The sequence below is a fragment of the Anabrus simplex genome, chromosome 14 (genome assembly GCF_040414725.1).
Source record: "Anabrus simplex isolate iqAnaSimp1 chromosome 14, ASM4041472v1, whole genome shotgun sequence".
Taxonomy (NCBI): domain Eukaryota; kingdom Metazoa; phylum Arthropoda; class Insecta; order Orthoptera; family Tettigoniidae; genus Anabrus; species Anabrus simplex.
The window spans coordinates 91405430-91419662 of record NC_090278.1 but is presented as its reverse complement, the minus strand read 5'-3'; the positions used below and the strand labels follow the sequence as shown (position 1 = coordinate 91419662).

Sequence of the window (14233 nt, the reverse complement as noted above, 5' to 3'; positions counted from 1 at the left end):
TCTCACATGGAATGACCGGGTTTTGAACAGCGTAACCCAGCGATGAGAGGTCGGCGCGCTGCCACCAGAGCCACGGAGGCACTTTTCCTAAGTAATTCATCTCGTACCAAAGCCGGTTCTTGGTTATCGTTTCCTCCATCCAATTCAATAGTCTCCTCATTTCGAGTACCCTCCTGCCATTGTGTGCACCTGATCGTACTAGCGATCATTCTCATTATTTCCAAGACGGCGCCTTTGCTGGCGAGACCGGGTGCACTATGTCTTCTGGCATAGACTAGAGCAATTTTGAAACTTTCAACTTTATCCTTGGCTTTAACAATATGAAACTGACTGAGGTATGAGTGATGCTAATAATGCCATTCCTTATGCAGCTATGAATGGTGTGCAAATGTTACTCATAGGGTCGGTTGAAGCATTTGGACTTGGCAGATTGACATGGAACAGCAACTTCTGGCTCGGTGAGGAAAGGAATGGGAAACTACCTCACTCCCCATTTCCCTAGTACGCCTCTTCAGTGATGCCTAGGACATCTATGACAGCTGATGGCGGAGCTGTTGAGGATCCAACCAGCCTTCGGTCTGAGGACTAATCATACATACCCTTCCAAGTCTTTTATTTCTACTTACGAACAAGACAACATGTGTCCGCCCAGATTTCACTCCCGTACAGCAAACGTGGTCTGAATTGAGACCGATGTAAAGTTGGTTTCGTCCCGGAGCCAAATTATTTCTTACAGAATACAGTTGATCGCAACTGTGAGCTCACTGTATTAGCTTTTCTGTACAATGATTCAGTCTTACCTCCTTTACTACTGTACTGGGAGATTACACAGCGTAAATACTTGGAATGTTCCATCATTGTATTTTATTGAAATTAGTAGTAACTATTGCAAAATTTCTCCCTCAAAGAAGCCTGTATCTGCGAACAGTTAACAGGACAAACATGATCGTTTAATGTTGCTATCCCCAATGCATAACCTTCAGCTTCAGAGTACACAATAACCCGAATAACACCCGCAGTGAAACTTACGTTTCATTCACTGCTCAAACAACAGTAGCAATGACTTCAATGAGCTTCCCCTATTATTATCCTTCCCTCGTGACAGATATCCTATTCGTTATTCTGATTCTTATTGACAGAGGCAATTAAATGTCACCTCAAGAAATTCCGTGTGTGTTTCGTCATTCCTAATAAATTTAATGTTTTAGGAGTCGACTTACTCCAAGTCGCTGTTCACGAGATCGGACATGCCTTGGGTCTGGACCATTCCGGTATCACATCCGCAGTCATGTACGGAAAATACCTTGGATATATTCCCAACTTCAGGCTGCACCCCGATGACATCGCAGGCATACGAGTGAGTACAACATTATCAGAATATGACATGTACAATTTTAGAAATACTTGTTTCAAATTCTCATAATTTACAAGTACACTAATGTCACCCACAAGCGACCTTCACCCTCCTTTGAGGTCAGTGACCTTTCACATAGAAGATCCCCAGCAATCCACACAGATTTCTTGGATTGCTGCAACACCTGGGTTTATTAATTCACCACCGAAATAACTGAAATCCTACGCATTCTTACATACATTCAGTTTTCACTTCTGATAAATTCGCACTAAATTCATCTCGAAATTTTCTACGCTGTGAGACAAAATACTTGCAAAGCTATCACTCAGGAGATATACCTTTCCATAAATTATCTGTATACATGGCTAATAATATGGGTGCTAAAGCTGACCCTTGTGGCACTCCCGTTTCTAAATACAGAAAATATTTTCTCCTCACCTTGGACAACGTGGATTTTTATAAATTTTGAATGTCCTATAATGTATTCTGCTGTCAGCTGTTGAGTGATACAAACGATAATGAAATATGTCTTGGTTGTAACAATATTTGTCCTCTCGTCCTGTTTTACAGATATTGTACGGTAAAAAGAAACGTCCCTACAGACCTAGAGGCTAAAATGGAGGACGGATAAGCCAATGGAACGACAGAAACACACAGATTTTCTCTAGAAGTAAGTCTATCAAAATAATACCCCAATATTTGGACATTTAATTGTAATTATAATTATATATTGTTTATATATTTACGTGATTTTTTTCCTTACAATTAGTGTTTATTAACTTCCCCCTTAGAACATAAAACGTGATGCTACATGTGGAACTACAAGGCTTTGTTTCTCGGTGTCGCAGGACCAGTCCGATGACAAGTGCCGTTACCATGACAACCGGAGTGCAACAGTCCCCTTCGAGAACTGTACAGCTGTGTGATATTATAAACATTCCAATGAATTCATTTACGTATCAGTTCATGAGAATTTAACTTTCTCTGAAATATAACATAGCTCTGTATATGTAATTTAATTTTAGAAAGTGTAATGATCTTCATAGTTTCGAATAAGATATTCCAAACTTAATTTCGAAAATACTTTCTTTGGAACATGCCTCATGTCTTGTAAAGGATATTGAATCAAATTTAGCCCACGTTGTAAGAAACATCTCTCAGTACTTAATTTGGCAGCTCAGAGATCTTTGTTAAGAAAGAAGTTCTAAAATTCAATATCGTAAGCAGACAGTTCTAGTTCCAAAAAGAAAACTGTTGATCACGAGGCTTCGATCCAGCAAACTCGTTAATTGTGAAAATTCGGGTTACCATAAAAATTTTCATTCAGTGCATCTGTATTGGGGGGGTGATTTCAATACACCATCTCTACTTACTTCACCCTGTTTGGCTTATCAGAGTCATCAGTGGTCGTGGTGAATGACGTTGAATAGAAATGCTTAAATATAAAGGTGAATCACAGAATATTATTATGAACTATGAGGTCATAAGGTAACCAGATTCCTTGGTTATTCCTTGTCTAAGGGATTAAATAACTTAGTATGAAGTATGACAGAAGACAAATAGGTTTGCACAGTGGTTCAGAGTCCTTTGTGCAAGATCTGAACTGTTACCATCACATCTCACTTGGTTTATGGTAATTTGGTAAGTATGAGGCAATAGCACGGTTATGCATATAACATTCTCTCTTCCTGGAATCATACCTGACTGCGCCTGTGGTCCATCAAGTGCCGAATTAATTTGTCCTTTAAGTGTGATGACAAATTTCAGAGCAAGGAAGTATGTCAACAAGAGAAGGTCTTGCTAATGTGATACTGTAATTTGAGTGAGATTGAATTTTATTTCTTAAAATATTCACGTCTGTTATAACTCTAATCTCCAATTATAATGAACTTTGTTTATATGTTAACTCAAATGTACCTTTATATACAGAGGAATATAAAAATATTTGATGCAGACATTTATTTTTTCTACAAATTGTCCTCGAACGCCTTCCTTATTACTAGATCTTCGGTTTTTAGGTCGTAACAGATTATAATGCAAACTAGTCTGGTTATTAGGAACTCTCGTCCAGTTTGCTCCTCCGTAATGTGGCGAGAGTAGCAAATCCTAGGGATTCTGCAGGCAATACCCGCACAGTCCATGCAAACCTCATAGCATGTGGGCTATGGGGGCATATATTCCGATCATGTTAGGAGGGCATCCTCACGATATCGAAATACCTTGCCAAAAATAGGCGTTAATAGTAGTAGTACGATTTGTTTGTTAAGAAGGAACGTTATATTCCAATGCGGGCTTATTTGTTTGTTTCCTTGTTTGTTTGTTTGTTTGTTTGTTTGTTTGTTTGTTTGTTTGTTGTTTAAAGTGGATTAACAGCTAGGTCGTCGGCCTGTGGACTTAGTGATTGTAAATTTTAAGGCGTTTTCTTCTGGGGAAAACACTAACTATGACGTACCCGTAAAAATTACGCAATATTAAACAAGAATTCACTCATCCAGAACACTTGCTTTACGTCGTACCGACACAGGACGATGGGATAGGAAAGGTTTAGGAGAGGGAAGGAAGCGGCCATGGCCATAATTAAGTTACAGCCCTATCATTTGTCTGCTGTGAAAATGGGAAACCACGGAAGACCCTCTTCAGAGCTGCCAACCCCCTATCTCTCGGATGCAAGCTCACAGCTGGCCGGCCCTAACCACACGGCCAGCTCTCCCGGTATCTAGAACATCCTGTTCCTGTGTGTTCTACATGGTTCTTGACTTTGAGATAACACGAGATAACAAATAACCGTTGTATAATTCCGCAACTGTTTATCTTAAGAGACAAATCAATATTTAACTCCCGTTTAATGACTCGGTGCCTTATTCACCAATGTAAGATACTTTTGCTGTTAACTCTCTAATCTACGAAACTCCGATAGTGCTCACCTCTGTCGGTTTAACTCAGCCGGTGAACAAGAGGACCGTTCGTGTGGCCAGCCCAATATTATGGACATAAGACAGCGACGGGATGATCACAGCTTAAGTAACACTCGCAAATAAAGTGGCTTGACATCTAGTATATAAAGAATCAACTCGATGGAGAATAAAATTTACATAAATTAATCATTCTCGTATTAGTGAGTTCTCTTTAGTTTTAAATGAGCCTGGAATTCTTCAGCTGAAATCCACGCTGACAATTCAAAAATGAAGTAATATGGCATTAGCTTGTAATGATCAAATGCTTACAAGGCCTCTCCACCTCTACGGATAATTATTTTCAACAGGATTTATACATCCACAAGTATAAATCTCACCGTCGTATCTTAAATTCACAGGCCTGTGACTGACAAAATCTCTCTAAACTGAACTCAACTTAATTCGCGATATCACTTCTTAAATCTGAACTTCATTTTTACATTCGCGCAAACGATTTAATAAAATAAAAGAAGTAAGGTTCTTTTACTTATGAGAATCTTCTCAAAATAAATCATATAATAACTCCACTCAAAAAATGTACTTTCAACTGGCACAAGTCTTAGAATTATTGGTAGCTTGACAGTATATTTCTATTATCTTCAATATCGCAACTCACTTAATTATATTCTTACCACCTCTTGAGTAACTAATAATATTACAATTCGATAATTAACATTTTCTTCAAGTTTACTTCACTTGACTCTCATTAAATTAGCATTTTGAGATCTTAATGTCATTAATCTAGATAAGTAACGGAGTTGTTATTTTTAATCTCTTGGCTTACAAATTTCTATTAATCTGTTGATAAACTAATGATCTAATTGTTCAAATTAGATTGCTTAATTGGGCTTTTTACATTCAGTATGTAAAGTAGTGTGCAAACGTGGTGAATTGCCGAAAGACTGGACAACATCTGTAGTACTCCCTCTTCATTAAAATGGGTTCGTAAGTGACTGTTCCAATTATCGTACAATTTCAATAATATCCCATGCAAGCAAAGTACTGCTCTCCATAATAAATCAACGCCTAAAACCATTCCTGCAACCTTAGATATCCACGGAACATCCAGTCTTTCGCTGGTAAAGGATCACGGAAGTCATTCCTGAAAATGAGGCAGATAATTGAGAAAAGTCGCGAGTTTTATTTCCCTGCTGCTTGTTACTATAGAAAGGCTTCGGATGTCTTATTCGGGACTACAATAGTGTCCAAAAGTTAAGCATAATCACTAAACGAGGCCATACCGCCTGATAGGAATGTCAGACGGATTGTTGAACGAACGGAAGCTGAATCAAACACCATATGTCACAAAACTTGTCCAAACAACAGTGTCAGAAAGATTCTGATAGCTAAGGTACACCTTTGACAACAAATAACAAAACTTGGCAATGTGTTCCACAACAAAATATGCTATTAATAGGGTGTATTGTTACTCCTAACGGCCACACATTCTTCGCAGCGATGTGGCATGCTCTCTATCAAATGATCCAAGAGGTCTTGTGGTAGTCGATCCCATTCCTCCGAAAGGGCAATGCGAAGGTCTTTGAGGGTCCTTGGTGGAGGCTGACGGGATGCAGTTCCCCTCCCCAATGCATCCCAGGCATGTTCTATAGGATTAAGATCTGCAGACCTCGCTGGCCAGTCCATGCAATGCATGCCTTCCCCAGCCAGAAATTCATCCACCAGAGCAGCGCGGTGCGGTCGGGCATTATTGTCCATTAAGAGGAAGGCTGGACCAACTGCACCTCTGAAGAGCCAAACAAGTGATCTCAGTACCTCATCCCGGTATCTCCGAGCGTTAACACTGTTCCTCGGACTACCCATGAAGATGTGCAGGTCCGTACGGCCATTCGACATGATGCCGCACCACACCATGACTCCACCACCACCATACTGGTCCCGTTCCACGATGTTCCTGTGGTTGTATTGGCTACCCGGTTCTCTCCAGGTTAATGTGCGACGAGAATCGTTCTGTAAACTGAAGCGGGATACATCTGTTAAGAGCACGTGCCTCCATTCATTCATAGTCCAGTTTCGATGTTGACGGCTCCACAGTAAACGGGCCCGCCTCTGTGCTGAAGTGAGCGGCACGCACACCGCTGGAGGTCGGGCAAACAGCCCTGCTGTTCTGAGCCTCCGGTACACAGTTTGCCGGGAAACGGCAACCCCTGAGACGGCTGCAAGCTCTGCCGACAATTGTCTTGCAGGTGCACTCCGATTTCGTCGGGCGGTTAAGGCCAGATATCGGTCCTGCTATGGGGTGGTCACCCTTGGTCAACTTGGTAGTAGCCTACGGCTAACATCCCCTGTGTCTCGAAATCGTCTCCAAAGCCTGGAAATGACACTTAGTGGCACATTCAAGGATACGGCGACTTCGGTCTGTGTCTGGCCTGCTTCCAGGCGACCGAGTATTTTACCCTGCAAGACGGGGTCCAAATGGCGTCTATGTTCCATTATGTTGTCACGTTCACCACGAGGCTACACTCCGCACACTATAACAGGGCAAACACGACTGAGGGAATGTGGGGTGCAGGCACTGGCTGTGTTTACCTTGCGGTTACGCCGCTAGTCAAAACAGGGAACACTCCTTTCCTATACACAGTGAGCACGTAAGATTCGTAGGTGCGTATGTCGTGCGATTTGCGGTCTATTTCCTGTTGCCCTGTTTACTCGTAACATATGCTTAACTTTTGGACACTAGTGTAGTGGCAGCAGGTGCTAAGGGAAAATGGGGGTTCCACTGCATTTAATTTCGTTATTGAATGGTCTCTATAAAAACCGTGCAGCAAATGTGGATGGTGATCTCTCAGACATTTTCAATGTGACAAATGGAGTAAGGCAAGGTTGTATATTTTTTAACTCAACTCTGCAACATCTATGCAGAGTGTGCCTTAAATAATGCTCTCGATGGCTGGAAAGGTGGAATCTTGATTGGCGGCAGAAAAATTAACAACCTGCGCCTTGCAGATGACACTTCCTTTATCGCTGGAAGTGAAGAGGAACGCAGTGACCTGTTTAAAAGAGTGAAGAATAATAGTCTTCACTATGGTCTGCAGATAAACATGATAAAAGACCGAACTAATGGCAGTTAATTGGCAAGGTCACTCCAACTTATATGATGCCTAAAGGACCTGGAGTCAGTCGTCAGAGACATGGCAATCTGTGTACAAGAGATCAAAAGACGTGTTGTTCTTGGTCGTGCTGCTCTAAGATCTGGCAGAACCGGTTAATATCAAAAGCTACGGAGGTGCGCTTGGTGGAATCACCTGGACCGTGAATGCTAGGGACAAACGTCGAATTGATGCCTTTGAGATGTGGTGTTGGCTAAGAATGCTACCTGCACCGAAATAAGTATGAAAGTTTTCATTATGGACGGACTGAGCATCAAGAAAAGTCTATCTTCCGGTGTGAGTGAGTATTACCTCCAGTTCCTTGGCCACATTTTCAGAAGAGAAGTTGGAAAAGAACATTTTGCAAGGCAAAATTGGAGGCAGTAAACCACGAGGAAGACCAGCAAGTAAATGGTTATATCAGGCGAAGAAGATCGCTGGCCCACCTCTTCAGATGAATGGAGGCATCTCGTAAAGGCTGTAACGCTGAAATGACAGAGCTATGAGGTCACGACATTCAGCAATAAAGAAAACGGCTAATGATTATGATGATGAATTTCCTAAATTGTAACTCCATGAATTGGAAAAATCTTCAACTAAATAAAACCGTAACACTCTTTCCATGTTTTAAGGAACCAGCGTGGGCAACCGCTACGCCAGTACTTAGGGTAAATCATCTCCAATCAGTCATACAAGTACCACATGAGCGACGGTTTGTGTTCTGTAGTTTCAATTGTGTACTCAGACACAATAACGTCACACGTACGCGTCTACGAGTTATGCAATGGTAACTGAATCAAAATGACTCACTAAATACTTTTTATCCCATTAAGTTATGTCACAAAGTATGTTAAGCCTTTATTCGAGTGTACACTGAAATCTCAACAGGTAGCAGGGTAAAGTACTCCAACTCACCTAACTGAGTGCGAATGATTATTTTACATTTAAATTTTACTTGAAATCCATAACGTGGTTATCTCATGACCAACTGCTCCACGATTAACTTGAAGAGACATCTGCTCCTGCCGTATACTCCACCAGCAAAACTCACAAATAATAAAGCCCGTTTCTCATTTCAAATCTCAATCTCTCCTTTAAATATCACGTTAATCTCGGTGATATCACGTGATTTCACTCTACGTTTAACTTGTTATTTTTACTCCTCCAACTCAGATATATATACATATTAAAAGAGTTTACTTAAACAATTTTGGCAAATCGAACTCTAGCGGGAACCGCTGAAGATAGTTATTTCATTGTTTGCAATGTTTACGCCGCACAAATTCTGGACCTATACCATTAACTTACACGACCCCTTTTACTATCGAACTATCTCGGATAAAACTACCTTTGTTGGAGTGACACTAAAACTGCTGGGAATATCTTACATTGCATTTCCCTTACGGAAAATAAAATAATCATAAATAGGTCTTTTAATAAAGTGTAAGGCACAATGTTTCCTAGCAACCGTGCTGACTGTTGAAGTATTGATGGATGGCCATGACATACAGATCCACGGCCTGTGCAGCTCTCAAGGTACTGTTGCTAGGTAACATCGCGTTACGTGATACTATTTCGTTACAAAAATGATCGGGTGACCTGCAGCTCTTACACTTTTTTATGGCAATAATAAAGAAAAGAAGACAAAACGAAAGACAACAACAAAAATGCAAGATGTAATGTTGAATAAGGAGATCAAGTACAAGTGGGAAATTTTCGTAAAAATCGATGAAAAAATTGAAATTTTGATTTTGACGTTATAAGATACCCCCAGGCCTTCTTCTATCGAAATATTGCATCGCCGAACCGCAACCGCCATTTTTAATGTCCCTGACTGACTATTATTAATTGACATGTTCACGTCTCTTTCGCTGGACTTCGCTTCGCTAAGTGGCATTAGTGCTAGACAGATGATAAGGCTGCGATTTCTACCACTGTACACAAACTAATTTAAATGTCTCGCGGAGCCCACTTCTTCAGTCCATGCACCACTTAGTTTTCATTTACATTTTCGTTGCATTGTGTTTGAATGCAAGAAGCGAGGTTCTACCAGTGGAAAGGACCAGAGAAAGAAGAAGAAGATTCCTAAAGCATCAGGAGAGCAGGAGAAAAAGAAATTTGAGGGCCCCACGTATGTACCAGGAGGATTTTAGGGTCAGTAGTGCATGCAGATCTTTAATTGCTGTTTTCTCATACTTCAAATTTTCAGTACTCTCCTGCATATAAAATGTCCCTTGCGTTACAGTTTTTGGGATAGGCAGTTCAAACTTGCTACATTAGTTCACAGATGTATGATGAATTAAAACTGCGAACAGTTTTCTTCTGGGAAAAAACTATTATTCTTTTTCAAATTACTATTTTTTGCGGATATTTAAGGAAAAATTTATGAATGCTAAATTTAAAAAAAATCTAGTGGATTATCTATCATTAGCACATTAAAACCAAAAGCAATTTTAAAAAGTGCATGTTTGAGGAACATGTTGACAAAATATGGAGTTGAAAAAATCAAATTTCCAATACGAGGAACTTTTTCTATGGCATCCCATAAAAATGAAGTAATTTGACCATATCTTCTGAACCATTAAAGCTACAGAATTGAAAACTTATAAACAGTCCTCTGATATCATATTACATCCTTGGTATAAATTTGAAAAATATAGCTTTGATAGTTTAGGACTTTTGAATTTCACTCATGGGTTACCTTAATAAAGTGTAAGGCACAATGTTTCCTAGCAACCGTCCTGACTGTTGAAGTATTGATGGATGGCCATGACATACAGATCCACGGCCTGTGCAGCTCTCAAGGTACTGTTGCTGGGTAACATCGCGTTACGTGATACTATTTCGTTACAAAAATGATCGGGTGACCTCCAGCTCTTACACTAATTTATGGCAATAATAAAGAAAAAAAAAAAGACAAAACGAAAGACAAGAACAAAAATGCAAGATGTAATGTTGAATAAGGAGATCAGCAGAAGGGTACAAGTGGGAAATACGTTCTACCAGAAGGTAAGGAACCTGGTGTGGAACAGTCAAGTTCGCTTGAAATGTAAAGAGATAGTGTACGAAATGTACTATATCCCTAAATTAACGTATGTATCAAAGACTAGTACATTGACAGCAAGACAGAGTAAAATTTAGGCCAGTGAAATGAAATTCCTCAGGAGTATGGTAGGGAAGAAAAGGAGGAACAGAGTACGAAATGCTGAAGTTAGAAAAGAGATAGGGGTAAAAAACTGAGTGATAGCATGGAGAAGATTAAATTGAGATACTTTGGGCATGTTATGAGCATGGAGGAGAGGATGATAGCGAAACAAGTGTTGGAGTGAAAGGGGGAGCAAGATGGATAGATTGTCAAGAACAATATAAAAAAAGACACTGACTGACTGAAAAAAAATACTGAAGAGGAGTGGTGTAAGGAGAGGGAACCATGGAGAAATGCCATCAACACCCCAACCTGCCAGGAGAAATGAACATGGTAATGAATAAAGAAAATATCCTCTCTAGGCTTCAGATATCGTGACTACTCACAATCGAGAGAGAACAAGATTTTATCGTAGGAACTAATTGCATAAAATAACTTACGCCTAGCGGAAAGTTTTGCTGACATTTACCGTGTATTACTGACACATATCCGAGCATTGAAACCCATAGAAGACGTGTTTTGAATCCTGCAGTAAGTGGCTGCCCCGCTGTTCTCATTGACATGCGTGTAGACTGCGAGGTCAGAGCTGAAGAAGTTCCAAATGTTACCTATAGATGTCACAACATGTATAGCAGTTTTCTGGTCAGTCAACCACTCATCAACGATCTCCATTTAGGGCAGTCGTCCAGACGGAAGATTCCCTATCAGTTGTTTACTTACAGGGCGAGTTGGCCGTGCGGTTATTGGCGCGCAGCTGTGAACTTGCATCCAGGAGATAGTGGGTTCGAACCCCACTGTCGGCAGCCCTAAAGATGGTTTTCCATGGTTTCCCATATTCACACCAGGCAAATGCTAAGGGCTGTACCCTAATTAAGGCCATGGCCGCTGCCTTCCCACTCCTAGCACTTCCCATCCCATCGTTACCATAAGACCTATTGGTGTCGGTGTGACGTAAAACAAATTGCAAAACTAAGTTGTTTAACTAGGTTTTTCTTAATTAACTTCAAAGATTTTGAAATTTACTGAACACCTTCCTTGTTAAATTATTCCAATCCGTAACTCCTCTTCATATAAATGAATATTTGTCCAAATTTGTCCTCATCAGTTCCACCTTTATCGTCATACTATGATCTTCCCTATCCCGTAAGATCGTAGGGAACGCGTGTATTTGAATGAATGTGTATAATACAGCAAGGGCCAGTCTCCTCAACCACTGTTAACAAAACCATAACGCAGCGTTAGTTAACACCTCGTTGTGATTCTAACGAGGCGTTAACATTAACGATCAAGTCAGCGGTGTGTAGCATTAACATTATTTTGCCCTTCTGAACGGTGCCGGGCATACAACATACAATTATTCATTTGTCACCTTTCTCCTGGAGGATCTTTGAGCGCATTAAGAGGTTCCATTTCAAATTAAACTTACTTGCTGATAGGAAGGGATTTTCTGCTTATTACCACTTGCATTACAGATAGGCCAGATATGCCTTAAGGCGACGATTAGGCAGGAAGGTGCTAGGAATGGGAAGAAACGGGTCGTAGCCTGAATTAATATGAAAATAGGAAACCACGGAAAACTACCTTTACGGCTGTGAACAGTGGGTTTCTAACCCACTATCCCCCGAATACTGTGTACTGACCGCACTTAAGCGACTGCAGCTATCGAGGTTGGTGGAAGAGATAGTAAATTAGACTACATACAGAAGAAAATTATAATGGAAATTGACGGGAAAAATTCCTCGGGGCAGTAATTTTACTTCGTGCGCCTCTGTGGTCAGCATCATGAGGTCCGGGTTCGATCCCCAGCTCTGCCACGAAATTTCAAAAGTTGTACGAGGCCTGTGACGGGGTCCACTCAGCCTCGGAAGGTCAACTGAGTAGCGGAGGTTCGATTCCTACCCCAGCTATATTCGAGATGGTTTTCCACTTCTCCTCCAGGCAAATGCCGAGATGGTACCTGACCTAAGGCCACAGCTGCTTCCTTCCCTCTTCCTTGTCTATCCCTCCCAATCTTCCCATTCCCCCACAAGGCCTCTGTTCAGCATAGCAGGCGAGGTCGCTGGGCGAGGTACTGGTCCTCTTTCCCAGCTGTATCCCCCAATCCAGGACACTGCTCTTGAAACGGTGGAGGTGGAATCCCTCGCTGAGCCCGAGGTTAAAACTAACCCTGCAGAGTAAACGGATTAAGAAATAAGAAAGAAAGTCATTTTACTTCACTGAAAAAAAAAAGGATTGTCAATTTACTTTGGAAAATACGTGGGAGAGTTATAGAATGTAAAATCCCGGACGGTATATTCCTAGAAGGGAAATATTAGAGTTTGGAATTAGTAAATCAAAGCAGCAGTCACTCGAAAGTGACCTCCGCGCTCATCAAAACAAATAAAATATCTGTACGACAATCTTAAGAAGAAGCATAAAGAAAGACTATCCGAAGGTCAAGTTGAAGCGGTCCAAGACCGGAGGTAGTAAATTTATTGCTGCATCTACATAGGCTTCGAAGGTTACTGCATTAATCGGCGACGAAGTAATGACGTCGACTATGACGTAGAGCACGCCAAGCTACAAGTATTTCTTTATCATGAGACAATAGAAATGTCATTATATGAAATGATGCTTTGGTTTTAAAATATTTTATTGTGCGAGATCTCTCTTTTGTGTTACCATTGGGAGGTTTATAAGCTGAATGTTATTAACTGGACAGATTATCAATAACTACAATAGCCCAAGTGCCAGAATCCATATCTATTGTTTCCCTAGTCATTTCTTAAATGATTGCGAACATTTCGGCAATTTCTTGAACATCTCCCTTGGTAAGTTATTCCAATCCCTAACTCCGCTTCCTATATACGAATATTTTCTCCAATTTGTCCTCTTTAATCCAACTTTATCTTCATATTGTGATCTTTCCTACCTTTAAACTCAAACTTATTCGTGTAAAAATGTTATTCCATGCCATTTTTACACTGACAGCTCGGAACATACCACTTAGTCCAGAAGCTCGTCTCCTTTCTCCCAAGTCTTCCCAGCCCAAACTTTGCAACATTTTTGCAACGCTGCTCTTTTGTCGGAAAGCATCCAGAACAAATCGAGCTGGTTTTCTTTGGATTTTTTCCAGTTCTAGAATCAAGTAATCCTGGTGAGGGTCCCATACACTGGAACCATACTCTAGTTGGGGTCTTACCAGTCTTATATACCCTCCCCTTTACATCCATACTACAACCGCTAAATACCCTCATAAACATGTGCAGATATCTGTACCGTTTATTTACAATTCCATTTATGTGATTAGCCTGATGAAGATATTTCCTTATAATAACTACAGTGATCCCCATCAGGAACTCACCCCATCTGCGCTTTAATCAAAACTGAGAAGACTTTTCCTATTTGTGAAATTCACAACGTGACTTTCAACTCGTTTATCATCATACCATTGCCTACTGACCATCTTACAACATTACTGAGGTCATTTTGCAGTTGCTGACAATTTTGAAACATATTTATTACTCTTTACAGAATAACATCGTCCGCAAAACGTCTTTTCTCTGATTCCACTTGTTTACTCATAGCATATATATATATATATATATATATATAAGAAAATAAAGGTCCAATAATAGAGCCTTGAGGAACTCTCCTATAATTATTACAGGGTAGGCCTACCAGGTTATGCATG

General features: G+C 40.5%; 1 protein-coding gene across 1 annotated transcript in view; it reads left to right on the top strand.

Moving 5' to 3' along the window:
* Positions 1-14233, top strand: part of LOC136885656 (uncharacterized) — a 69181-nt gene that overhangs the window by 10565 nt on the left and 44383 nt on the right. The window contains exon 5 of the mRNA XM_068230305.1: positions 1209-1386. Within this exon, the coding sequence (XP_068086406.1) occupies positions 1209-1386 (178 nt within the window). The remainder of the gene's footprint in view (positions 1-1208; positions 1387-14233) is intronic.